The sequence below is a fragment of the Myotis davidii genome, unplaced genomic scaffold (assembly GCF_000327345.1).
Source record: "Myotis davidii unplaced genomic scaffold, ASM32734v1 scaffold207, whole genome shotgun sequence".
Classification (NCBI taxonomy): Eukaryota; Metazoa; Chordata; class Mammalia; order Chiroptera; family Vespertilionidae; genus Myotis; species Myotis davidii.
In genome coordinates, this window is record NW_006298349.1 from 785,334 (window position 1) to 811,883 (window position 26,550).

The 26,550-nt window shown below is 53.4% G+C and overlaps 1 protein-coding gene across 1 annotated transcript in view; it reads left to right on the forward strand.

Annotated features, from left to right (window-relative positions):
* Positions 1-26,550, forward strand: part of MPRIP (myosin phosphatase Rho interacting protein) — a 134,698-nt gene that overhangs the window by 76,318 nt on the left and 31,830 nt on the right. The window contains exons 10-17 of the mRNA XM_006773966.2: positions 500-556; positions 1,759-1,827; positions 4,389-4,478; positions 8,168-8,277; positions 11,523-12,081; positions 13,816-13,932; positions 16,501-20,358; positions 24,078-24,225. Coding sequence (XP_006774029.1) covers positions 500-556; positions 1,759-1,827; positions 4,389-4,478; positions 8,168-8,277; positions 11,523-12,081; positions 13,816-13,932; positions 16,501-20,358; positions 24,078-24,225 — 5,008 coding nt within the window. The remainder of the gene's footprint in view (positions 1-499; positions 557-1,758; positions 1,828-4,388; positions 4,479-8,167; positions 8,278-11,522; positions 12,082-13,815; positions 13,933-16,500; positions 20,359-24,077; positions 24,226-26,550) is intronic.

The window sequence follows — 26,550 nt, forward strand, 5'->3', positions numbered from 1 at the left end:
AAACCAGACGTGGCCTCTGCTCAGTTGTCTGTCTCTCTCTCTCTCTCTCTCTCTCTCTCTCTCTCTCTCTCCCCCTCTCCCTCTCCTGTGGCTTCTGCAGAACTTATGAATTCTCCTAGCTGCCACTGCAGACCTTCCCCTTCACATAATACTCTCAGTGACGCTCCGTCTGGGCCAGTCTTCTGTGCCTCCCAGGAAGACGGAGCAAGGGCCTGTCTCAGAGCACCTGGCAGCCCTGCTGTCGGGACAGGAGGCGGGCTCTCCTTCACAGTAGCCTGCCCATCCTGCCATCTCGCTCCTCACAACTGTGCGTGCCTGTGGGGTAGCCAGCAGCACCCACCGGGACCAGGGGGGCCATGCAGGCTTATCTGGTAGGCGAAGAAACCCCTTTTCCTGGTATCGGTTAGATCTGGACAGAAATGTGCGCTGTCAGCCACCCTTTGTCCATGACTGAGATGCCACAGTGTTTCCTCTGAATTGTTCTTTTTTCTTTTCTCAGCCTGACCTGCTGAATTTCAAGAAAGGCTGGCTGACCAAGCAGTACGAAGATGGCCAGGTTTGTATGCAGAACTTCTGTGGTTTCTGAGAGGCTGGGAGCAGCTACAGGGCCAAGCTGGCCTTATCCCTGGCTGGTCTGTGAGTACTGGCTCCGCCTCCACCTCTGGCAGACCCCCATCTCCAAAAAGTGGAGGATCACAGCCCCATTGCTGCAGTGGGCTGGGCTTCTGGAGAGGGGCCAGCAGGCCTGCCTGCTGCCAGGGTGAGGATTGCTCTCCTGTGCCCAGCAGTGATCTTGGCCTTGGGCTGTGGGGACATCCATCCTCCAGCACTACCTCCCCACTTGCTATTCTTCCCTAAAAGTTCCCTGGGAGACCAGGCTCCCCAGGAACAGGGAAAACCTCTGGTTGTAGGGTTGGCTTGTGTTTGCATACAAGGCAGCCAAGGGGACAGCGGCTGAAGGCAGCAAGGCTCTGTCAGAGATACCAGCTCAGTCCAGACCTGGGAGAGCCGTTGTAGTACATTCTTCCCATCAGACTCAGGCCGGAAGAGCCATTTACCACTGGACCTGCCAGCCCTACCTTGACCCTGGTTGGGGCTAGAAGGCCAGACTCTAAGGAGGCTTGAGGAGCAGCCTACTAGGTCACCAGAAAGCCTCGGAACCTTGCCCGCCCACATTCTCCTCCTGCTTCCTGCATGGCTGTGCCAAACGTCCTCTCTGTCAGTCCTCGCATCCTTGCCCGAGACTCATCTCCCTCTCTGCTCCCCCCAGTGACGGCAGGGGAATCTGGCTGATTGGTTTGCACTGCTGGCTGCAATGGGCGCACCCTCTGGGTAACCAGCCAGTGGCTATGGCTCCCAGGTGCCTCCTTAAAAGGAAGATGCTGATTTCACAGCCACCTTTCAGCTCTTAAGGGCCCATCCCCCTGACTGCAGCCTCTGGAGTTGAGATTGAGGACTGTGAAGCGCTGTTCACCAGCCACACCTCTGGGTTACGAAGAGCCCCATAGCCTATGGCCCACCCCAGCTCCCTCTCCTACCCTATCATTGGGGAGTCAGGGCTTCGCAAGTGCCCGGGAATCCTGTGTGCATGGCTGCTGGGCCTTGTGGATTCTCTGTGTGTGTGTCTGCTGCTTGTGGCAGGGCCGCCCGCCCTCTGCTTTACACGTGTGGAGGGAGGTGCTCTGGGACTTGGCACAGACCCCTTGGAGCAGGAGGTGCTGCATAGGAGTTGAGTCTGTCTTTTCCCTCCTATTTTAGTGGAAGAAACACTGGTTTGTCCTTGCTGATCAAAGCCTGAGATACTACAGGGATTCAGTGGCTGAGGAGGTGAGTGTCTCGGCTTTGCTCCCATTGGAAAGACAGCGGAAGGGGTTCAGGTGGCATCTGGGAGCCCGAGGCTGCTGGGCTGAAACCCCCTCTGACTGTGGACGGGTGTCTGCATTGCCGTCTTGGCCTTCCCAGTCCAGACCTGGGGGGAAGTCTGAGTGCAGTGCGGCCAATTTGGGATGTGCTCACCACGGGCTCCTGCCTGGCTGGAGGGTCTCCTGAGGCACTGCTTCAGGCACCTGGGCATAGTGGATTTGAGCAACTTCTTTGAAAAACAAAGGTGTCTTATTTTAAAACTCAGGATGAGCAGTTTTGTTTTTTTCTACGAAGAGAGTTTGTGGTAAAGTGAGTCTTTTGAAGACTGAACTAAAGCATCTTGTCCTTTCTTCTCTGGTTGAGCATAGGGCATGGCAGGTGGACGTGGTTGGCTCAGTCGACAGTCTTGATTCCACAGCCAAAGGACCACCAGAGGAGCTCTTTCCTCACCTACGAAAACCCTTTATTTATTTAATTTTTTAGCAGTTTAGCAAATGTGTTTCTAACCTTCCCTTGTAGTTCAACTCCAGGAATCCTTCAGATATATTCCCACATGTAGTAAAAGATCTGTGTCCAAGGCGAGTCATTCAGTACTATTCTAATAGCAGGAAACTGAAAAGAACCTAAGTGTCTATCATTAGGGGCTGGTATTTACATGCCCTGAACCTAAAAACCTAAGTTTTTAACGGAGTGCAGTGGAAAGATATTGGTGATACAGGGTAGGTGTAGACCAGGGTGGGGGCTGGCCCCTGGTGTGCCTAATATCAGGGGATCCAGAAGCACACGAAGTGCCTGACCACACACTGAGTGTCTGCCACTTGGATAAACCAGCAGTTCTCAGAGTGTGGGCCCTGGAGACACTTTCGGGGGCTGGGGTACTCAAAACCGTTGTTATAAAACTAAGATGCTGTTTGCTTTTTTCATTGTATCCACATTTACACTGGTGGCCAAAGCAGTGGCAGGTGAAACTGTTGGTGTCTCAGCCCAATCGCAGGCTGCAGCCGCGGATGGCCAGCGGCCATGCATTCTTCACTGCCATACAGTTAGAGACAGTTAGAGCCCTGGCCAGTGTGCTCACTGGTTAGAGCTCTGGCCCTCACACCAAAGGGTCATGGGTTTGATTCCTAGTCAAGAGAATGTGCCTGGGTTGCAGGGATCCCTGGCCCTGGTCAGGGCTCATGCGATGTTTCTCTCTCTCCCTCTCCCTCTCCCCACTTCCCACTTCCCACTTCCCACTTCCCACTTCCCTCTCTCCACTTCCCACTTCCCACCTCCTCCTCTTTTCCAATCTCTAAAAATCAATGGAAAAAATATCCTCAGGTGAGGATTAACCAAAAAGAAGAAAGTTACTAATTTTATTAAGTCTTAATCATTGAAGAGCCATCTTTTTAATATTCTGATATTCGAAATGGGAAGTAAGCATAAGTCTCTTCTGCTGCCACCCGAAGTATGGCGGCTGTGCCTGGGCACGTGCCTACCTGCTCGCCTGCTGAGCGTCTCTCCCCCTGGAGAAAGGATAACTAACAGACAAGCTGCTCCTTTACTTTGGGTGTTAGCAGACTTTTTTCAAAATAAACGAAGTGAGCCTATTCCTTTTAGGAAAGCATCTGACAGGAGTGATTGCCAGTGCTGCGACATAAGCTTTCAAGCAGAAACGGGAACTTTGGGAAACGTATTCATCAAGAATTTGATAGCTCTCCTTTTCTTACAGACTCTCCTGACCAAATGGGTAGTGATACTAACAAATGCAGTGTTTGATCTTAGAAATGAGATGTGTCAACACTAGGAGTGTGTGTAACTCACCCTCTTCCAAAGGACCAATATATAACGCTACATAGTTGTGCATGGGTGAAAGGTCCATTCCATGGGCAGGGAAAACTGGCTGTATGTAACCAAGTACAGAAAGTTCCTTGATATGATTCCACTTCATAGTTAACCTTTAAGAAACTCCCACTTATCAAAAAGGAACCACAGTTATCTGAGGACTTAAAATACGTCTTCCCCTTTCAACTCTGTTTTTGTGTAAGTCAGACTTCATGAAACATGTACTTCAGCCAAAACAATGCATCCGTCAGACTGAATGCAGAAACAGATGTGAAAAGCCAGATATTAAAGAGATTTGTAAAAATTCAATACCACTCATAACACTGCTTTTTTAAGTAATATTTTTATTTAAAAATGAAATGGGCTTATTTGTATTCTTATGTGAGTAGATATGTTTAAATTTTTTTCAGTTTAATTTCTAATATAGTAAATCTCAGTAGGTAGAGCTCACATAACTCTTTGATGAAGCTAACCTCCATTTCTAAGAGCATGAAGCCGTCTGGCAGCACATGTGAGAACCATCGACATAGGGTGTCTTTGGCAGGGACCACGTGGCAAGTGGTGGAGTGTCGGCCTGGTTCTATCCCTGCAGGCAAGGTCTGTGCTCCCTAAGAGAAAGGCAGCACACAGTCCCTGTGAAAACTTGTCTAGTTTGACTTTTATTTCTAAACCTCTTAATGTTCTTCCATTTCTCTCTGCAGGCGGCTGACTTGGATGGGGAAATTGACTTGTCTACATGTTACGATGTCACGGAGTATCCAGTGCAGAGAAATTATGGCTTTCAGATACATGTGAGCCCAGGGATGGAGTTTGGAGACAGGCTTGACTGGCTGGGACATTTCTTCAGAACCTGACCCTAGTCCTGGGCACTTGTGGGCAGGCCTGACGCACATGCCTGGCCAGCAGGCATTCTTCCCGTCAGTGTTGGCGCCTTGTCCTGCTCTTCCTCAGTCCTGTGGCACCTGACCCCTCCCCCAGTTGGTGATCTCAGCAAACAATTAGGCATTAGCTTCTTTCCAGACTGTTGAGAAGCTTTGTTACTGAAGTTTTGGGTTTTTTCATCCTGGAGCTTGGGACATTGGGTGGATATGTAAGGAATAAGAATGAAAGTGTTAACTATTTAAATCTCAGAATACTAGGCTTCAGTTCACCTGTTCTTTCTTATTCTTCTAGTCATCAGTCATAAATTTGAAAATTCATGAGGTCGTCCCCCCCCGCCGCCCCCGCCCCATAACCTTGTAAGGGACTTGGACGAGCAAGTCATTGCCCTTGACCTCAAAAATAACCTGGTTAGATGACTAAAACAGTGCTCATTGTCCATTCCATGAAAGTCGGTGGCTCAGGGCTACCTGGAGTTAGCCGGGCTCAAGTTAGGACGCATCCCCTGCCTACCACATTGCCCTCAAATGCCCGCTGCAGGGCGAGGGTACCTCAGTCATCCTCAGGGTCAGGAATTAGCCAGAGCAGGAAAGCGCTGGACCGAGGCTGTGGTTTCACTTTGGGAGAAGGTACCATTAGAGCCACAAGGAAGCGAGACCTGAGCATCGCCACCCACTGCAAGGCTCTCAACATAAGCACCCGTGTCCTCGGGAACACCCCTCCTGATGTGGCTGTGACACCCAGTGCCTCCTTCCCAGCAAGCCTGAGTTCTTAGTGAGGTTTCATAACTGTCACGATGGACTGAGTCACATCCATGTGGCCGAGCACAGCCTCCAGGCCTCCCCTCAGAGGTCAGCTGGTTTCACGTGGCCCCTAGCCCAGCCTCACTGATGGCTGGTCTTTATAGCATAGCCTGCTCCGCCCTGAATTACAGGCTCCCAGGTTGCTTCCCATGAGCCAGGGCCACTTGGTACCAGAGCCTGTGACCAAACGGACAGCCCGACAGCTGCACCGCCAGGCTGGCCCCGGCTCTGCCTCACAGGACCCGGAATTTTTACAGGGTCTTACCTTCAGGTGGTTGGGTATAAACACTCGGTTGTACCATTGGACTCAGAATGGATCAAGCACGTTGAGACTGAGTCATATTGACCAAACTTAAAAGAGACGGGTCAGGACCCAAAGGCCAGTGTGTGCATTATAAGGAGAAATCCCACCCACAGCCCACGGGGCCGCTGGTCATGGCATTTCTCCCCTGTGAGTGCCACGGCATAGCTGGGAGTTGCACAGGGGCCTGGCATGAGGGCCAGGACATGAGGTTGTGGATTTCAGGATCTTAGCCACCCGACTGATGCCTTTCTGCCGCTGTCCCTGCTGGAGGAGCAGACATGCTCAGCGAGCTAAGTCTGAACTTCTTGTCTTCAGGCGGTATTGGTGGCAGTGGTGACTTCCGGCTTACTAGGCGCCATGCTGGGCCCCCCCCCAACCCATTCCTCCCCATCTTAAAGAGCAGGTTTCTCAGGGCAGGGTGTCCTAAGGTGAGAGGTGGCTTGCCACTAAAGTCAGCTCCCCTCACTGAGCAAGTTACAACTTCATCATCGAGGGCCCGAGCCACGCGGTTTGCTCTCCTCGTCACTCTAGCGCCTTTTCCTTCCCCTGGATGGGAGCTTACCCAGGCTCTGATGCTTCTCCTTGGGCCCGTGGCTGAGGGTCTAGGTCACGAGAGGTCACTTTGAGCATGGAGGGCAGGTCCTGGAGGCTCTCCGCTCGGGTCACTGGGGAGTTTCAGGATCTTGAGAGGCAAGGATGAGGAATGAGTGTGCAGGGCCCCTGGTGCAGCCACTAGAACTAGTGGCACCTACAAGGGAGCTAAGTGCAGAAGCTGGGCAGGGGGTACCGTGAAGCCCCAGTGCCGGAACAGAAATCAGCCTTGTCCTGCTGTTGTGGAAGGTACTGGAACCATTACCTCGTGTAGGAAGACACAGCCAGCAGGGCCTGCGAGTGGTTAGAGGAGGAGAAGGTAGAGGCAGGAGACCAAGCAGGCACAGTGGTGGGCAGAAAAGAGAGAACTGGTTGAGAGATACTGGAGGAGGTACCCATGGGCTGTGGTTGTAGGCAGGTGAGGAAGGAGGCAGGCGTGAGGTCGGGTGCCCAGAGCATGGCAAGCCTTGTGCAGAAGTTGGGCAGCAAAGGTGACTTCACAAAAGGAATAGAGCCTCTGGAATTCTGGCTGTGATGGGCTAGTCTCTAAGGACATTAGGCAGCCAGGTGTGGGCCCACAGTTAGGAAAGAGCCTCCCGGGGGTGGGAGATGAGGTCCTGGGGCAGAATGTGGAGATGGCCGAGACCAGCCTGCAGAGACACCAGACCTAGGAGCGGGAGGCGGCAGAGGACCCCAGGACGAGTGTGAGCCGACCCCCGGGACATGCAGGGCCAGGGCCTAGGGAGGCAGAACTCAGATTGCGTGAAGACCACGGCCCCACCTTCAGAGCACAGCAAGGGAAACCAAAGGGACGAGGGGGTGGGTTGTCTCTGACCGGGGGCCGGGCTGGAGGCGGAGGTCAAGTCCAAGCTGCACTGTGCAGCTCTCCAGCCTGGCACGTGGTCTTGAGCGTTGGTCCATGGCCACGCCAGTACCAGCCCACACCATCTTGGTGGTTTCGTCTTCCCGTCAGCTGATTTGCTAACCTCTCGTGGGTTTGTTTCCGAGTAGCCTGTGCAGCTTAAAGAACAGGACCGCACCCCCTCCTGTGAGACAGGAGCCTGTGGCTGCAGGAGCAGGGCAGTGGGCTCCATGCGGCCACCACCTGGGTTCCCATCGTGCCTTCTCTGGAGGGACCTGCCCCAGAGGCACTCCCCCTCGCTGGCGTGCTGCTTCTCTGCTCCTCCATCTAGCTTCCCTCCCCTGTGGCCTGCACAGCTCCCCACTACAGGAGGGCTCCCTGTCTTGACTGATGACCCATCAGCTCATCCAGGTCGGGGGCCAAGGGGTTGTCCCAGAAGTGCTCCCTGCTCTCTTCTCTGTCACCTCTGTCACCACCTGAATTCTAATTCCCTGGACACCTGCCCTAACTACCCAGCAGGCCTCCCTGCCTCTTCTCAGTCCGAGAGACACAGCTCCTTCATGACCACGCCTCCTGCCCGGCCTCACGCCTGCTGTCCCCACCTGCCTGCCTGTGCCTGATGAGCCTGGCTGCAGGGCACCAGGCCTGGGCTCTTACTGTGGCCCCTGCCTGGGATGTGCGCCTCTTCCCCATCCGCTTGCCACCCTCCTCACCCTCATGGTCCAGCTCAGCCCCTGTGCTGTGGGCCTCTCCCACTGCTCCCCACGTGCTCACTCTCGCCCTGCAGCCTGTGAGTTTCTTGAAGAGCAGGCGAGTCCCCCCAGTGCCAGACATGCCCGCTGAGTCCCAGAGGGAGGTCCCGGAGACAGCCATTCCCAGGAAAGCACGGTGCTGTTTGCTCTGCTCTCAGGTCTCAATTCTCCCAGTGGCTGTGCATGGTGCTCCTAAGATGGCCGCCTGGCCACATCCTCCCTGCAGGACTGACCTCTGAGGGTGGGTGGGCGGACCGTGGTCACTGATACTGCCTTGTCCTTTGTGTAGACAAAGGAGGGCGAGTTCACTCTCTCAGCTATGACATCGGGAATCCGGCGGAACTGGATCCAGACCATCATGAAGCACGTCCATCCGACCTCTGCCCCAGATGTGACAAGGTAAAGTCTGAGGGAGCCACCTTCCCCAGGGGTTGGCGCTTCCCGGGACCTGAGCTGGAGACCAGTGCGGCCTTCTTCCTTGCCGCCTCTGCCCCACACTGGCTGGCCCTGCTCTCCTCTTTCTGGCTCCTGGTTTTTCTTTGTGGGGTTACCTTTTCCTCCTGTAAGTATTTCTTGCATTAGAGCCACTTAAGTATCATTTGTGCCACTGTCAGAACTGAGCTTGGTGGACTAAGCTCCCTCTGGTGTGGGCCTGGAACTGGTGCTATGCTCCGTTGGGAGGGCAGCCCTGGAGGCTACATTCATAAGACACCACAGCATTTACTCTCTCTCTCTCTCTCTCTCTCTCTCTCTCTCTCTCTCACACACACACACACACACACACACACGTGTGCGCGCATTGTGGGGGGGTGGGAGGGGGAGAGGCCTGCAACCAGGAAATATTCTCTGAAATTCTCAGTGCTGGAGCCTAAGTTGGAAACTGTTCATCCCCATGATACTCTTTGGTTCATGTATCTCCTGATTCACTGTGTGCCTTCCTCCTCCAACCCTGAAGGTTAGAAACTTGCTGGTTTTCATTTTATAAGAAAGGACATGGATCCAGTGTGTGGAGCTGGCCCTGTGATGCCCCACACTTTGCTGCTCTCGCCTCAGGCTTCAGAGCCTACGCCTGTCTGAGAACCTGTCACTGACACTTTTCAGACAGTTTGAATGACTCCTCAAGTATATTTCTTGCATCAGAGGTAACATTCTGTGACCCTGGTGCCTGCAGTGTGCCCTCTGGTGGCTGGGGCAGCTATGGCCACGCCAAATTTTTTTTTAAGCAAAGTCTTTTTATATATATATATTTTATTGATTTTTTACAGAGAGGAAGGGAGAAGGATAGTTAGAAACATCGATCAGCTGCCTTCTGCACACTCCCTACTGGGGATGTACCCACAACCAAGGTACATGCCCTTGACTGGAATCGAACCTGGGACCTTTCAGTCTACAGGCCAACTCTCTATCCAATGAGCCAAACCAGTTAGGGCCTAAATCTTCTTTTTAAAGACACTGTACCTCTTTGAACCAGAAGAAAGGAAAGAAACCCAAAGTAACTTTTTTCTTTAGTTCTTTCCCGTATTTGTTGGCATTGTTTGTTCACTTATTTATTAAACAACAGGATAGTCCGTTGTTCCTGAGTTGGTAAGGCCAGGAGATGGTGAGTGGGACAGGCTGTCGGTGTTCTGTGCGTGAGCACATCCTGTGTGCAGACCTGCAGGGGCCACTCCGCCCTTGTGGCTGCGCCCATGGCAGCTCTGCAGCTGCCCCAGGTCTCTCCCACTGAGGAGCAGAGGCCAACACTGACCCCTCAAGGATGCCCAGAGCAAAGCAAGAGAGGCACCTGGCTCCATCTAGCTCCCTCCCCCTGGAGGCTGCTGCGTGGCCTCAGGTCAGGGCCTCTCCCAGCCACTGGCACTTACCTGCTTACCCTGTCCCAGCCAGCCCTGGTGCTCAACTGGGGCCTGCCCCTGTGCCTCAGACTGAGGGTCTGGCTGGGATGTCAGCTTTGGGAACTCAGGCAGGGCTGGGTGGCTCAGTTGGTTGGAGCGTTGTCCTATGCACCAAAAGGGTGCAGGTTTGGTTCCCGGTCAGGGCACATGCCTAGGTTGCTGTTCAATCCCCCATCAGGGCGTGTATGGAGGCAACAGATGGACGTTTCTCTCTCATATCAATGTCCCTCCCCCCTCCTCTCTCTCTAAAATATCAACAAAGACATATCCTTGGGTGAGGATTGAAAAAGAGTGCATCTCCTAGGCTGGCACTGAGAACCTGTCATTGCACGTTTCTCTCCCACCCCGGCTCGGCGTCCTGCGGGGCCGGGTGCCCAGGGACCAGGAGTTTTGTCTCTGGCTAGGGTTTACTCTCGCGTGAGTGGAGTACTTTGTCCCCCCGATGTGTTTTCAGCCTTTGCGCTTATTTGACGTGGGCTTCTATCGTTTGAGGAGAATAAGGATTTTTGTGCTACCAGGCTGAGTCCCACGGACGTATTAGAAACACACAAACGTGAGAGGTGCTGGGGGGTAGGCTGCTGTGTCTGGAGGAGCGGTGGGGCTTCCTGCCTGCGGGCTTCCTCTATTGGAGAGACTGGCGGTCCTGGTGTGGCTGCTGCTTCCAGTGTTCCATGCCACCCTAACGTCCTGCGCCTGCTCCCCTCAGCTCAGGGCGTCAGGTCTGTGCTGGAGAACTTTCCTTCCGGTGCGCTTTGGTGTTCACGGGAAGCTTGCAGGTACCTGCCGCTTGGATGCACTTTGTTTTTCCCTCATTAGCTGCCGGGACAGGTGGCCCAGGAGGTGGTGGTGGCCCTTCTCTTCCTGGGAGCCTTTTTCACTGGGTCCTTTCTCTTTGGTCCCATTTACCCTCAGGTGTTCCCTAGAGCCCCCCACTGGCCCTCGCAGGCCCAGGTGGCTTCCTATGTGCTTTTTGCTCCCTGGCCCCTGTCCAGGCTGCGGATCTCGGGGGTTTATTCAAAGAGCCCGGAGAGCCGGCCTCAGCCTGCTGTGACTGATGCCTCTCCTACCCGGGAGGTTTATTCCTCTTCAGGAATCTTTGCTTTGGGGCAAATTGGGAAAAGGCCTGGACTCGCTGCTGGGCATGCAGAAGTGCCCTTGAGTGGGCCACTGCATGGGGTGGGGAGTTGGTGCACCTGGGACATCTATCCGGTGTGTCCGCAGGTCCTTTCAGGCCTGTCACTCTGGCTCATCTGTCATACCAGCCACGGGGGTTCCTGAGGCACAGACCTGACCATGTTGCTTCCCTGCTTATAGAAAATGCTTGATCCCTTCAAGGGACGCAGCCTGTCTCCTTCCTTCTGTTCCCACTACCCAGTGCATGCATGCCACAGGGGCGGCCTCCCTGCGGAAGGGTTTGGACAGCGGCTGTGCCTAGTGCAGCAGGAGGGCTCGCAGCCTGGGCTCTAAGCAGGGCAGTGCTCCGAGCTTCGTCATCCCAGGTGCTCCCCGAGCATCTCCTCAGTTGGCCCTCCAAGTACCCTCCTGCTGGACACCTCTAGGTGCTGAGGTGGCTTCTCTCCCATCCCCACTCAGAACTCAGTGTCGGTTCCCTGCGAGGAAATGAGGACACTGCTTTCTCCGCTCCCCGAGGGAGCTGCCCCAGAGGTGGAAAGGTCATGTGGGGGCGTGGAGCAGGCCTCTGCTGGGGCCGCACGGGAACCACCCCTGACAGGCTGTTTGCCCCCTGCCCAGCTCCTTGCCGGAGGAGAAAAGCCGCATCAGCTCCTCCTTTGAGACCTGCCCAAGGCCAAGTGAGAAGCCGGAGGTGGAGCCCAGGGAGCCAGACCCTGAGCCGAAAAGGAGCCGAGCTCGGGAGCGCAGGCGGGAGGGGCGCTCCAAGACCTTCGACTGGGCTGAGTTCCGCCCCCTGCAGCAGGCCCTGGCTCAGGAGAGGGCGGGCGCAGGGCTGCCCAGCAGTCTCTCCGAGGCCGGGCCGGGGGAGCTGGAGCGGGAGCGGGCGCGCAGGCGGGAAGAGCGCCGTAAGCGCTTCGGGATGCTTGACACAGTGGACGGGCCAGCCACTGACGACACGTCCTTGCGGATGGAGGTGGATCGGAGCCCGGGGCTACCTGTGACCCCCGACCTCAAGACACAGAATGTCCATGTGGAGATCGAGCAGCGATGGCATCAGGTGGAGACCACCCCTCTCCGGGAAGAAAAGCAGGTGCCCATTGCCCCTCTGCACCTGTCCTCTGAGGACAGAAGTGACCGGCTCTCTACTCATGAGCTGACCTCCCTGCTGGAGAAGGAGGTAACGACCAGGGCGGCCACAGGTGGGCGGGTTCCACGCAGCGCCCCTTCCTGAGCACCCACCCCTGTGCCCAGCAGCAGCCTGAGTGGTTCAGCTGCATGACCGAGGGCGATGTGGTCTCCCCTCGAGGGCTTGCAGACCGTTCAGGAAGATAGACCCATGGATGGGCAGGTTCTTAGAGTCCAGGGTAGTCACTGAGAGGTACAGGGAGTGCAGGCTCATGCAGGGTGGCGGAGGCACCAGCCCTTTCTAGGACAGAGTAGTTTGCCATGTGGCAGGGGCACTGCCCTTAGAGTCAGAGTGGCCAGAGAAGAGGCTGGTAGGGTTTCAGGGCCTGTTTCGAGCATGAACTCGAGATCTTCAGGGGAGAGGAGCCTAAGGAGAGTTAGGTTTGATCTGCACTAGGTGACCCTGGGTGGAGCAGGCCAAAGCTGGAGGCAGAGAAGCATCCCACTGCTGCCCAGCAGCCTGGTGACTGCCGGGGACCTGAGGAGGTGCAGGCCCCCACAGGAGGCAGGTGGGTGCTGGGGTGAGCCGTGCACTCATTCGGCAAGGACTGCAGTGGGGAGACTTTGCAGAGCAGGTCCCTCTGGGCACCCAGATACAGGATGAGTGCCAGCCTGCATTTGCAGCAGCATACGTTTCTTCATGAACATGTGTCCAGAAATCAGATCTGGGGAGCTTCTGCAGTGAATTTATAAATCTGAACAGGAAGTTCCTGACCAAGGAGGTACAGCCTTACAGTGTCATGTTTCAAATGTGTTCTTTTACAGAAGTAGCTCACTAGAGTTACAGATTTGCCACTTTGGCCTGCCTTTACTTTTCTTATTTTTCCTCGTCTATTAATTTCACGAGGCTGACGTTTATCACTATCATGAACACTTTGAGTTTATTTCCATTTTCTATGCCTATTAGGATAATAAAGGCAAGATGCAATAAATAACAGTTCAAACTTAGATTGCTATAAGCTAAAATAGGCCCCACATGGGACTGTAAGCTTGTTTTAAACAGCAATGTCTGAACGTCAAGGGAGAACGTCAATGCCTCTCACATAGCCCGGCAGCACCCTGCCCGTCTCCCAGCTCCACAGCCTCGGGGGCAGGGCAGGCAGAGTGGCCCACGTGGCCCAGCACCCAGTTAGGCTCCTAGGGAATATTTGGGGAAGAAGTGACTGGATGGATGACTGAATTCAAAGCCACTGAAAGCAAGAAGAGTTTGAAGTAGCTTGCTTGCCTTCCACATCTCATGGGACCCTCTTCGCAAACAGAGGTTATGTAGGGTCCATTGGATAAAAGTGGGACTTGCAGTGGAAGCCAAGGCAGGGGCTGGAGTGGGGTTCGCCCCCAAGGGCAGCCGTGCTGTGGCCGTGCTGAGGAAACAGGACGGGGCCGGGGGGGTGTGGGGGGGGTGCCTCCTAGTGCAGGCACAGAGCCACATTTCCTGCTGGGTCTGCAAATGGGGACCTTGAGCAGGGGTGGATGTTATGTGGGCATTCATGGTGGCCGGTCTGCCATGTTATGTATGTGTATTTACGGTTTGAGCAGGAGCCTTCAGTTTCAGATGCTGCAGTTTAGGGCAGATCAGCTTATCCCTGACCTATGGGCACGTGGAGGGCCAGGGAGGAGTCTGTGTGCCAGCTCAGCTGGTGTCAGAAATGCCCCCGGGGCCTCTACTGTGCTGCTGATGGTTTGTTACCATCATTTTGCTTTAAAATGTGTGTCTTTTTGTCAACAGTTGGAGCAGAGCCAGAAGGAGGCCTCAGACCTTTTGGAGCAGAACCGGCTCCTGCAGGACCAGCTGAGGGTGGCTCTGGGCCGGGAGCAGAGTGCCCGGGAGGGCTATGTGCTGCAGGTAGGGCTGAGGGGCGGCGGGCGCTCAAGATGCTCTTGGGAACTTGAGTGCAAGGGCCCTGGCTGCTAGAAATGCACACAGCAGCCTGAGCCAGGCAGCCCTCCCAGTGCTGCCGCGGCTGCTCTGCCCCAGGACTGCGGTTCCAGTGCACTGGGCCAGTGTAGTTCCCTCCTGGTATTACATTTGGGAGAATCTGCCTGAAACTTCTGTGTCTAAGGTTTTTTCTTTGTTTTTTTAATAAAATAGTTTTGGTGGTTTTTCCTTTGGGCTCTCAAAGTAATCCAATATATTTGTTATAAATACTATATATTTGCATGTCATTTCTAATAGTTTTTGCAAAAGCAGTATTTGGCCTGTTTTGATTACAGATTGAAGAAATTGAGTGACATAGCCACCAAGTGCCTCATTAAGACCAAGTTAGTGGCAGAACCAGCATTGGATCCCCTGTCCTGCCTTTGTACCACATCTACAGGCAGACCTGGGCGATTACCGCTTGCCCAGTGGACCCATTCCTTTCTCCCTACCTAGACTGAAGTTTCAGGGGGAAACATGGCCGCCCAGCCCCGAGCCAGCCCACACCGCCAGCCTAGAAGGGGAGAGGAGGCCCCGAGCTTGGGTCCTAAGCTGAGAGCCCACACCCAGTGTCCAGGACCAAAGGTCTCTGGGCCACAGCCCTGGTCAGCAGGCAGAGTCACAGAGAGCAGCGGGCACTACTGAGGGTGCCTCGCTTGGCAGTAGGTAGGTCAGCTGGGCAGGGTGGGCCGGTGTGTACTCTGTCAAGAGGCCCTGTTCTGGTCTGGGGCACAAAACAACACACTCCCTGCCCCCCGGAGTGATGTGCTGGTGGGGAGAGATGACTGACAAATGAGTACTGGGAAATGCAAAATGGGCAATGGAATGGGCTGTCTGCCAAGGCCAAGGAATGGCTGCAAGCGCAGGCCCTGACACTGACCAGCAGATGCCAGTGTCCCCTCCCCACCGCACTAGCCTCTGCTGTGTGGACGTAGACCTTGTCCCCGAGGCCCTTCCAGCTCTCAGTGACTGTGCCAACATTTCCAGATTACCATGCCTTGCCCGCCTCAGTCCCGGTCCTCCCGGGCAGCACGTGAACCTTCTGGGCAGAGCCTGCCTTCCTGCCTCTGTCCCTACTGCTGTGGTTGCATGTTCCCTCTGCCTTCTCTTCCTCTCATTTCTCTTTTCCTTCAGCTTTAGCTGTGGCCCTGGGCACCCTGTGTGCCCTGCACCCTCCTCCCCAGCCCTTTCAGCTGTACTTATTGCTGTGCCCAGTTCAGACTCTCAGGCACCAGGAGCTGGTGATGGTGGGCGTTCTTCTTTTGTGCACAGCTCACTCAGGGCATTCTGATCATTCATGCAGAACCTCCAAATTTGGAGAGCATCTTTTTAAACCTGGGTTGGGCCCCTATCCTACACAGATTCCCTTTTACTTTATCAGGCGGTAAAGATATTAGCAGCAGATTGTGCACATTGCTAACCTAAGAACCTACCTCTGTGTCTAACTTGGATGATTGCATGAGCCTGCACCCAAGCCCCTGTCAGTCGGCACTGGGCAGAGCTGGCTTCTGAATACCTTCCCACAAAGTCTAATAGCAGGTTGCTCTTACCCTCCCTTTGTGCTTTGGGAAAGAACAGGGCCTTAGGGATTGAGGGTCAGAAGGAGTTCGCCTGGGATGGGCGCTGCGCTGCTTGTTCTGGGAGGAGGAGCTTGCATGGTTTGGACTTGCTGTGGAGTATAACCAATAACGGAACTGAGTGTCACATCTGTGGCTTCCCCGCCGACTGGAAGGGGCCACAGGCAGGTCAGGTTCTCAGGCTGGGCTGTTCTCACGTCTGTTCATGTTTCCCCTGATTGTTGGTCTGTCTGTCCTGCATGCCTTTCTGTTTGGGGAGTTTGTTCCATTTGTGTTCTGTTTTGTTTTGTGCCGCGTCACTTATTTTGACTTCCATGAAGGTGTGTTTTGTTGGTATCATATCTTACTCCATGGGTTTCGCTTCCCCTCGTTTTGTCTTCTTACAGGTAGAGACTCGTTCCTCCTGTCACTGAGGACGAGCTTCATTTCCGAAAGGAAAGTGCTCGGTGTCACCTGCTGCCTCCTTCCTTCTGTCCTGTCCTAGAAGGAAGGGGCCTCTCCCGCACCCTCACCCTGTGCTTTTCCAAGGTTTATTGTCTAGAGCTGTGTGCCTTTTGTTTTGTAAAACAAACAGAGGCCATGCTCTGCTCCCCCTCCTCCCACCCGTCTCGTCTTCAGTCTCTGTTTTGCTTACCCGTATGTTCCATCATTCAGTTGTGTTTGGTTTACTTCTCCTAAAAGCCATTTGGTTAGAGTTGTTTTGATGTTGTTATCCATGTTTTCTGTTTACCTGGAAGCAGCACTTATCAAAATAATTAAGATGATTTGTTGGATTGCTTATTTAATGAAAAAAATTGTGCAAAGGATAAAAGGCAAACCCACCAAGGAGCTTTTCTGTGACTGACCCTGGCCAGAGGTGTGACACTCAGAACTAGGAAGCCCGAGTGTTACTAACCAGTGTTTAATCGGTTTTTTTAAGACTGAAGTGGCCACCTCCCCATCTGGCGCCTGGCAGAGGCTCCACAGAGTCAATCAAGATCTGCAAAGGGAGCTGGAGGTCCAGTGCCGGCGCCAGGGGCTGACTACGCAGCAGACCCAGGCCCTGAAGTGCAGCTACGGGGAGGCTGAGGATGCAGTCCGGCACCATGAGGCCGAAATCCGCAGCCTCCAGGCGAGGCTCAGCACCGCTGCCGCCGAGCTCACCTTCAAGGAACAGGCACTGGCCCAGCTCAAGGGGGACCTGAAACTGGAGAAGGACAAGGCCCGTGAGCACTTGGAGGAGTGGCAGCACAGCAAGGCTGTGCTGAGCGGTCAGCTTCAGGCCAGCGAGCAGAAGCTCAAGAGCGCAGAGGCCCTGCTGCTGGAGAAGACGCGGGAGCTGCGGGACCTGGAGACGCAGCAGGCGCTGCAGAGAGACCGGCAGAAGGAGGTGCAAAGGCTGCAGGAGCGCATCGGAGACCTCAGCCAGCAACTCAGTGCTAGCGAGCAGGCCCAGCGGCTGATGGAGGAGAAGCTGCAGAGGAACTACGAGCTGCTGCTGGAGAGCTGTGAGAAGGAAAAGCAGGCATTGCTGCAGAACCTGAAGGAGGTGGAGGACAAGGCCAGTGCCTACGAGGACCAGCTCCAGGACCACGAGCAGCAGGTGGAGGCCCTCCAGAGGGAGAAGTTAAGCGTCAGGTCTGAGGGCAGCCAGGCGGTGCGCCAGCTGGAGGAGCAGCTGCAGGCGAAGGAGGCCAGCCTCCAGACGCTGGCCCAGCACGTCCAGAGCCTCAGGGATGAGCGGGACCTGGTCCGGCAGCGGTTCCAGGAGCTGACAGAGCGTGTCGCCCTGTCTGATGGGGATGTTGCGGAGCTTCAGCAGAAGCTGCAGGGCAGGGAGGCCGACTACCAGAGCCTGGAGCATGCCTACCAGAGGGTGGCCAGCCAGCTCCAGGGCATGCACACCCTGCTGAGAGAGAGGGAGGAGGAGCTGAGGCACATCAAGGACATGCATGAGAAAGTTCTGGAAAAGAAAGATCAGGCCCTCAATGAGGCTTTGGTTAAAATGGTTGCCTTGGGGAGCAGCTTAGAGGAAACAGAAATGAAGCTCCAGACAAAGGAAGAGATTTTAAGGAAATTCACCAAGGCATCTTCAGAGGAAGTGGAGGAGCCGCAGAGCTCCCTGGGAGAAGCAGAGGATGGCTTTGCGCTTTCGGGCCTGCAGCTCCCAGCCTCAGACACATCCCCAGGCTGCCCACACTTGAGGCTTGAGGATGAGGACCCAGGGGCTGCCCTTAAGGAGAAACATGGGCACAGCAGCCCCAGGAGAGAAGTGAGCATGATGCCCCCGAAGTCAGAAGTGCCTGAGAAGGAGGGGCACTCGCGGAACACAGCAAAATGTGAGCAGTGTGTACCCGGCATTAAAAGGCAAAGAATCCGGTTCTCCACGATCCAGTGCCAGAAATACACCCACCCCGATGGGTCCGAGAAGACCTGGACCAGCAGCACGTCTTCCGACACCAGTCAGGACCGGTCACCCTCCGAGGAGAGCATGTCGTCAGAGGCCACCCTCAGCTCTGTCCCTGCAACCAGCGACTCTGATACCTACCTCTCCATAATACACTCCCTGGAGACCAAGCTCTACATCACAGAAGAGAAGCTCAAAGATGTGACGGTGAAGCTGGAGAGCCAGCAGGGCCAGAGCCAGGAGGCCCTGCTCACACTGCACCACCAGTGGGCTGGCACTGAGGCCCGGCTCCGCGAGCAGCTCCGCGCCAGCCTGCTCCAGGTTGGCACGCTGGCCTCCCAATTGGAGCAGGAGAAACAGGCCAGGGCGAAGATCATTGAAAATCACGTAGGGGAGCTTGGCAATTTCCAGGTAAAAAACACGCAGGCCCTTGCTTGCTTAGAAAATTGCCGAGAACAGCTACGGTCTCTGCCAAGGTCTGGCCAGGAGGAAGCCCCGGGGGCAGGAGCAGGCCCCCTGGCCAGTGTGGAGAGCGTGCTAGTAAGCGCCATCCAGGCTCTGCGTCACTGGCCAACCCCTGCAGACAGCAGGTCCCAGGCTCCGCTGGAAGAAGAGAGCTTCCTGGAGAGAGGGAAGGAGGCTCTGCGGCAGCCATCCCCGCAGCCCGAGCTGACCGAGCAGGAGCAGCTGAAGCTTCTTGCTGATCAAATAGCTCTGGAAGCCTCTCTGATAAACCACATAGCAGACTCTTTAAAAAACACAACATCAGATATCTCACACGTTCTCGATGAGGTTTCTCAGTCAGGAAAGTTGCCCCTGGAGTCTGGGAGTGCAGTCTGTCTGGGGGCCCCAGCAGACACCTGGGCTAAGAAGGTGCTGGTGGATGGTGAATTCTGGAGCCAGGTTGAGTCCCTGAGTAAGCACCTGGGGACAGTGGGGGGAGTGGCAGCCAGTGCATCAGGAGGTGGGCAGCAGAGCATCCCACCAGCCCTGGTCCCCACCCTGGCAGACGCCACGTGGGTCCGGGCGGAGCTTAGCTTTGCTGTGCAGTCAGTGAGGGAGTCATTCCACCGTCGGTTGCAGAGCATTCGGGAGACTCTCCGGGGGACCCAGGCAGCCCTGCGGCAGCATAAGCACGCACTGGGGGAAATCCTGGGAGCGTACCGAACCCCTGACTTTGAGAGGGTGATGCAGCAGGTCGCAGAGGCCCTCAAGCTCCCAGCAGGCACTGCAGAAGGTGTCCAGGCTCCCTGGGACTTGAGCCCATTAAGAGAAGAACTGAGTCATCAAGACACAGCTGGCTTCCAGGAGCCCTTCCACTTCTCGGACCAGAGCTCTGGGGCCTTCGTTGGGATTCAGGAAGAACTCGCCCTGCAGCTTAAAGATAAAGCCCGCCTCTTAGGAGAGATATCTGCCTCTTTAACTTCTCTTCCCCCTGTGGAATCCATAAGAGATTGTCAGAAGCTTCTTCAGGTGTCCCAGAATCTCTCCTGTAACACTTATTTGGGAGGCCTTGGTCAGTATTCTTCATTATTAGTTAAAGATGCAATTATTCAGGCTCAGGTGTGTTATGCAGCCTGCAAAATTCGGCTGGAGTATGAAAAAGAGCTTCAGTGCTACAAGGAGTCCTGGCAGAGCAGGGGGGCCTCCTGCCAGGAGCACGAGCAAGCTGTCGGAGCCCTGAAGGAGGAGTACAAGGAACTTCTCCGGAAGCAGAAGAGTGAGTACCTGGAAGTGATTGCCATCATTCAAAGGGAAAATGCAGAGCTCAAGGCCCAGGTCACCCAGCTAGACCAGCAGCAGAGGTATCTGGAGGAAGTGGAGAGCAAGCACAACGAGAACATGTTTGCCCTGCAAGGGAGGTACGAGGAGGAGATCCGGTGTGTGGTGGAGCAGTTGAACAGAGCTGAGAATACACTGCAGGCTGAGCACAGCCGAGTCCTGAGCCAGCTGGACGCCTCAGTCAGAGACAGGCAGGACATGGAGAGGCACCATGTGGAGCAGATGCAGACCCTGGAGGACAAGTTCCAGCTCAAGGTCAAAGAACTACAGACCATCCACGAGGAAGAGCTAAGGACCTTGCAGGAGCACTACTCCCAGAACCTACAGTGCCTGCAGGAGACCCTCTGCCACTATCAGGGGCAGCCGCCGGAAGCCTTGCTGGCCAGCAGCCCCCACCAGCCCCCTTCCTCCACCTGGCCAGCTGGCCAGCCCAGGGATGCTCTGCAAGTAGCCACTGGGGAGGCCGACTCCATGGTGGGGCTGAGGGAGCGCATCCAGGAGCTGGAGGCTCAGATGGACGTCATGCGGGAGGAGCTGGAGCACAAGGACCTGGAGGGTGACACGGCCACGCTGCGAGAGAAGTACCAGAAAGACTTTGAGAACCTTAAGGTTTCGAAGCATCGTTTAATTTGCAAAGCAGTCGAGGGGCAGGCACTCTCCTGCTAGTTGAGAGTCAGTGTGGGATTCTCGGGGTGGAGCTGGGAGACAGTTCTTGGCCCTGAGTTCCTGTATAAGCAGAATTGATTCAACATTTTGTTCCTTCCGCAACTCCTTGCTCACGATGGCGTGGCCTCAGAGCAGGGCCTTGGTTAGGGTCTATCATCCTGTTCCACATCCCCCACGAGGAAAGAGGACTAGCAGAACAGGATCGTTGGAGAAAGGGAGTGTATTCTCCCATGCCTTCCCGCCTGCTTCTCACAGCCCCTCACCGCCTCGCCTGCTTCCCACCCCAACAGCCCACCTGTGGCTGGTGCAAACTACACTGAAGAAAAGCCTGGGATAGATGGGCCAGAGGCACCCTAGGAGGGATGCCTCTTAACTGTTGTAGGAGAGCAGAGTTTGGGGAGCCTGAAAGATAGGAATACTGACAAGACAGTGCCGAGAGTCACACTCCCATCCCAACTCTGTAGGGAACTGGTGTTCAGTGGGCACCTAGGTAAGGACTAGGGAGCACAGCTTTCAGTGCTGGTACTTCTCAGGAGCTTTGAGAAAGAACCTTTTCTTGTCACTGTCTCCCACACTCCTAACCTGTTTCTCATTATGCAGAATACCCAGGCCCTGGCACGCAAAGGTGACAATTCCAGGCCCACAGGCATTAGAATCTCTGAAGCGGTCCAGCTTCTCGCCCATCCCCTTCATAACCAGAGGCACCTGTGTGCATGCATGTGGCTGCCAGCATATCCCCTAAGCTTCTCGGCGTTATCCTCTTGGGCTGCTTGCCATCCCTTGGAGCTACACCCCACAAATGTTTACGTCCCTCACAAGCCCTTAGTCTCGGCAGGCCCGGGGTGAGGTGACACTCCCTTCCGTGCAGCACAGAGCTGGCTCTGGGCTGCAAATGCTGCTTTGCTGCTGCTGAGCAAGCTGCCACGGCTGTGCTCCCAGCAGCGCACTCCTCCAGGTCCGGCAGGAAAGCGTAAGTGTGCTCTGTGTTGGCAGCACATTCTTACCTCTGTGACAGCACAGCCACTCCCAGCAAGCTGTGTGGTGGCTAGCAAGCACGCAGACCAAGAGGCCGCCTTCGCTGTGCTTGTGCTGAGTCAGTCAGAAACATTTGGAAACCATCGTGAATCACGGGAGAGCCTCCAGGGCTCTTTCCCGGAAGTGCCCTGTGGCAGTCCGTGCCCTTGATCGCAGTGCTCAGGTGCGGCTTTCAAAGTAATTTGCACCAGCACTGTCCTAGTGCCTTCCCTACTCACGGGGCCCCGCAGCTTTTCACAGCACCCAGCAGGTCTGTGAGCAGGTGCCTGGGCGCATACACAGCTCAGGCTCACAGGAGCCACAGTGAACTGCTTCCTGTCAGCTCCACCAAAGCCTCCTGCATGGTGAGGCTATCCAGCTCCCACGGCAGTCAGCTGGGCGTAGATAAGGCTTTGGCCAAAGTGGTGACATCGTACCACCAGTTAGCAAGCCATCAAAAGGGCAACACTGTCTTGTGTGGACAACTGGCCATAGATGGTGCTGGGGCCCAGTGTCCCCTTGCCGTGACATAGTTCCATGGTATTCTCATTGACAACCTTGAGACACACAGAAATTACAACCAAGTAGCACTCTCCTGGGGACCCGGCTAATGGTACTACTTTGTGCAGATTTTTGCCCGGGTTGGGGAGATTGAATCTGCACAGTAGTCATTGATCCCAGCGATTATTGGCTTAACAATTAAAAATGTTTATTGATTATTTTTTTTTTACCAACACATGCTCTCCAGGGAAGCAGCCAATCTTTAAAGACACCTCAGAGTTTCTGTAGGAACAATTTTGACCATTATTTAGCTACTGGAGGCCCGGTACACAAATTTGTGCACCAGTGGGGTCCCTTGGCCTGGCCTGCTGGATCAGGCCGAAACCAGCTCTCCAACATTCCCCGAGGGATCCCGGATTGCGAGAGGGCACAGGCCAGGCCAAGGGACCCCACTGGTGCACGATCGGGGCCGGGAGGGACTTGGAAGGTTGGCCAGCCAGAGAGGGACCGCAGGAGGGTTCCAGGGCATGTTCAGCCTGACTCGCTTAGTCCTGATTGGCCAGACCCCAACAGCAAGCTAACCTACCGTCAGAGTGTCTGCCCCCTGGTGGTCAGTGCATGTCATAGCGAACTTTTGAGTGGCCTTAGCATATCATTAGCATATTACACTTTGATTGGTTGAATGGTTGACTGGACACATAGCATATTAGGCTTTTATTATATAGGATTCTAAAGCACTCAGATCAAACTAATACTTATGAGATCTACTAACTCTGTTAAGTGAGAAGCCATATGTGAACCAAAGCACCTGGGAGAGAGAAGACAATGGGTTCCGAGCACACAAGGGTCCGAGCCACAGCTCGAGGGTTCCTCCAGCGTCCTTTGGTGTGAGGTGGTGGAAGGAGACCACCGGCTGCCAGAAGGAGTCTCTGGGGAAAGTAATGCCCAGTTAATGGTGAACACAGTTAAAACCATATCCCCTTTGCAGCAAATCCGCTGCAGTGAAATCCAAACTCTGATCATGAGTTTAGAAAAACTGAACTGAGGCCCTCAGGAAAGCCTCACAGTTACTGTGGGGGCTCAGACACCTGGGTGGGTTTGTTTTTTGTTTTTTCTTAAATCCATGTATCTTCTTGGGAAGATAGAGCCTCCACTTGCATTTGGAATGGATCATAGCCACATTCTTCCACTTTTTAAAAACCACTGGAAGGCCTGATCCCTATTCAGAAACAGGTTTTGCAAGGGATTTAGACAGAAAGTGTGACTCCGTGCACAAAACAGCTACACAGACCTCCTTACATCTGTGGGGCACACTCACCTGCCCTGTTAAGAACAGCTGATAAGCCAGACCTGGACTTCCCGGTGTAGCGTGTGGGATGGTTGGATCCCTTCTTAGGGATCCTGTGTCCTTCTCCTGCACTCCTGTGTGCCCAGGTAGTAAACTGCCCCAGCCTGTAACAGGTGTAGACAAGTTGGAGAGCAGTTTTTCTGTTATGTGTCCAGTGTATTAGTAGAGTCACTAATTACTGCCCCTCTGTACTCCTTCAAAAGAAATAGAAGGAAGACAGGCTGGAAGGGAAGAGAGCACGTAGGCTAATGTAACCCCTTGTGGGCACCGCAGAGGTGTGAGCAGGTGAGGGTGGCCAGCTTGTCAGTGCAGGGCCAGCCCCGTGGAGCCTCAGCTCATAAAGGCATGACTGACTTATTTGTGAAATGCCCAGTTTGTGACTGACAGTGCTACTCACTGTATGAACTCAAATGAGACACGGCCAGCCTCTGCAAATTCATTCTCTCTCCCTCTTGTCAGTCCGACCTGGCAGTAATTCTATCAGGGCCTAGAATTGGCTGTCTTAGATTCCACTGCAGCCTCCTCCCACCCACAGTACCAACTCATTCCACAGGATTCAGAACAGTCATAGAAATAAGACAATTTACAGATATAAACGCCCTTTTCTAAGTGCTCTGATAGCATCAGTGAGAGTCTCCAGACAGCTGTCAGGTGGCCCCGCTGGCTCAGTGCTCGCCTTCAGAGAGCATATGCCTCGAGAATAGGAAGTCTGAGAGCAGGCGGGCTGCTGGCTTATCAAACAGGACCCCCGACTTAGAGGTGGTGAAACAAATTGATCGAGCTCCTTTGCGTCTTGCAGGCCACCTGCGAACGAGGGTTTGCAGCAATGGAAGAAACGCACCAGAAGAAGATTGAAGATCTCCAGAGGCAGCACCAGCGAGAGCTGGAGAAGCTGCGAGAGGAAAAAGACCGCCTCCTGGCTGAGGAGACTGCAGCCACCATCTCAGGTGGGAGCTGGCAGGTGGTGGGTTAGCCGGAGGGCAGGACAGGTGGAAGACTCCCGGAGCTGGTGGCACAGCGCAGTTAGGACTGCTCTTCGTGCTATCATTGGGTTAAGATTTAAGCTTCCTGATCCAAGGATATTTTATTTTTCAATTGTGGTTTACATTCCGTATTAGTTTGTGTTCATTTCAGCTGTGTAGGATAGTGGTTAGACAGTCACTTTACAACGTGTTCCCCCCAATACTTCCAGTCCCCACCTGGCACCACACGTAGTAATTACAATATTATTATTTTTTTAAAATATATTTTATTGATTCCTTACAGAGAGGAAGGGAGAGGGATAGAGAGTTAGAAACATCGATGAGAGAGAAACATTGACCAGCTGCCTCCTGCACACTCCCGACTGGGGATGTGCCCGCAACCAAGTTACATGCCCTTGACCGGAATTGAAACTGGGACCCTTCAGTCCGCAGGCCGACACTCTATCCACTGAGCCAAACCGGCCAGGGCTGTAATTACAATATTATTGACGATATTCCCTATGCTGTACCTTACATCCCCATGACTATTTTGTAACTACCAATTAGTACTTCTTAATCCCTTCACCTTTTTCACCTTGTCCCTGAACCCCATCCTATCTGGCAACCATCAGTCTGTTCTCTATATGTATAAGCGTGTTTCTGTTTTGTTGTTCACTTAGATTCCACATATAAGTGAAATCATGGTATTTCTCTTTCTCTGATTGACTTAGTTCACTTAGCATAATACCCTCTAAGTCCATCCATGCTATCTCAGTAAGGTTATGACTGAGTACTGTTCCATTGTGTGTGTATGTGTATGTGTGTGTGTGTGTGTGTGTGTGTGTGTGTGTGTATCTCCCCCCAGCTTTTTAGCCAGTCATCTCTTGGTGGGCACTTGGGTTGCTTCCATATCGTAGCTATTGTAAATAGCGCTGCAGTGAGCATAGCAGTGCATAAACTCTTTTGAGTTAGTGCTTTGGGTTTCTTCAGAGACATACCCAGAAGTAGAATCATTGGGTTATAAGGAAGTGCCATTTTTAATTTTTTGAGGACCCTCCGTACTGTTTTTCATAGTGACTGCACCAGTCTACATTCCCACCAACAAGACACAAGGGTTTCCTTTTCTCCACATACTTGCCAACACTTGTTGTTTGTTGATTTACTGTTGGTAGCCATTCTGACAAGTGTGAGGTGATATCTCATTGTGGTTTTAATTTGCATTTCTTTGTTGATTAGTGACTTTGAGCATGTTTTCATATATCTATTGGCCATCTGTATATCCTCTTTGGAGAATTGTCTATTCAGGTCCTCTGACCATCTATTAATTGGATTGTTTGGTTTGGGGTGTTGAGTAGTATGAGTTCTTTATAAAATTTTGGATGTTAACCCTTTATATCATTGGCAAATATCTTCTCTTCAGTAGGTTGTCATTGCATTTTGTTGATGGTTTACTTTGCCATAACTTTAGTTTGATGTAGTCCCATTTGTTTATTTTCTTTTGTTTTTCTAGCCCAAGGAGATATATCAGAAAAAAATGATAAGAGGAATATCTGACATTTTACTGCCTGAAATATTACAGAATTGTAAAACTTTTGAATATTAACCCCTTATTAGATATGTCTTGGTAAATATCTTCTCCCATTCAGTAGGTTGTCTTTGTTTTTTAAAAAATATTTTATTTATCTATCTATCTAACCTCATCTGAAGCTATGCTTATCGATAGAGAGAGAAAGAAACATCAATTGGTTGCCTTCCATACATGCTCCGAAAAAAGATCAAACACACAGCCTTTTGGTATACGGATGATGCTCCACACAGGCCAGGGCAGTGTTTTTTAATTTTATTTAATTTTTATTATTAAATCATTATTGTTGGAAGTGTTATGTATGTTCCCCTTTTCCCCCATGACCCTCTCTAGCCCGCCCATGCCCCCACCCCAGTCTTTCACCACCCTATTTGTCTGTGTCCATGGGTTATGCATATATCCATACCAGGTTTTGATTAATTACCTCCTACCCACCCACTCCCCCGCCTTCCCTCCAAGATTCTGCACTCTGTTCCATGCTTCCATGTCTCTGGATCTATTCTGTTTATCAGTTTATTTTGTTAATTAGATTCCATATATGAGTGAGATCATGTGATACTTGACTATCTCTGACTGACTTATTTCACTAAACATGATACCCTCCAGGTCCTGCCATGCTGTCTCAAAGGGTAAGAGATTCTTCTTTACTGCTGCATAGTATCCCATGGTGTAAATGTACCACAGCTGTTTTATCCACTCACCTACTGATGGGCACTTGGCTGATT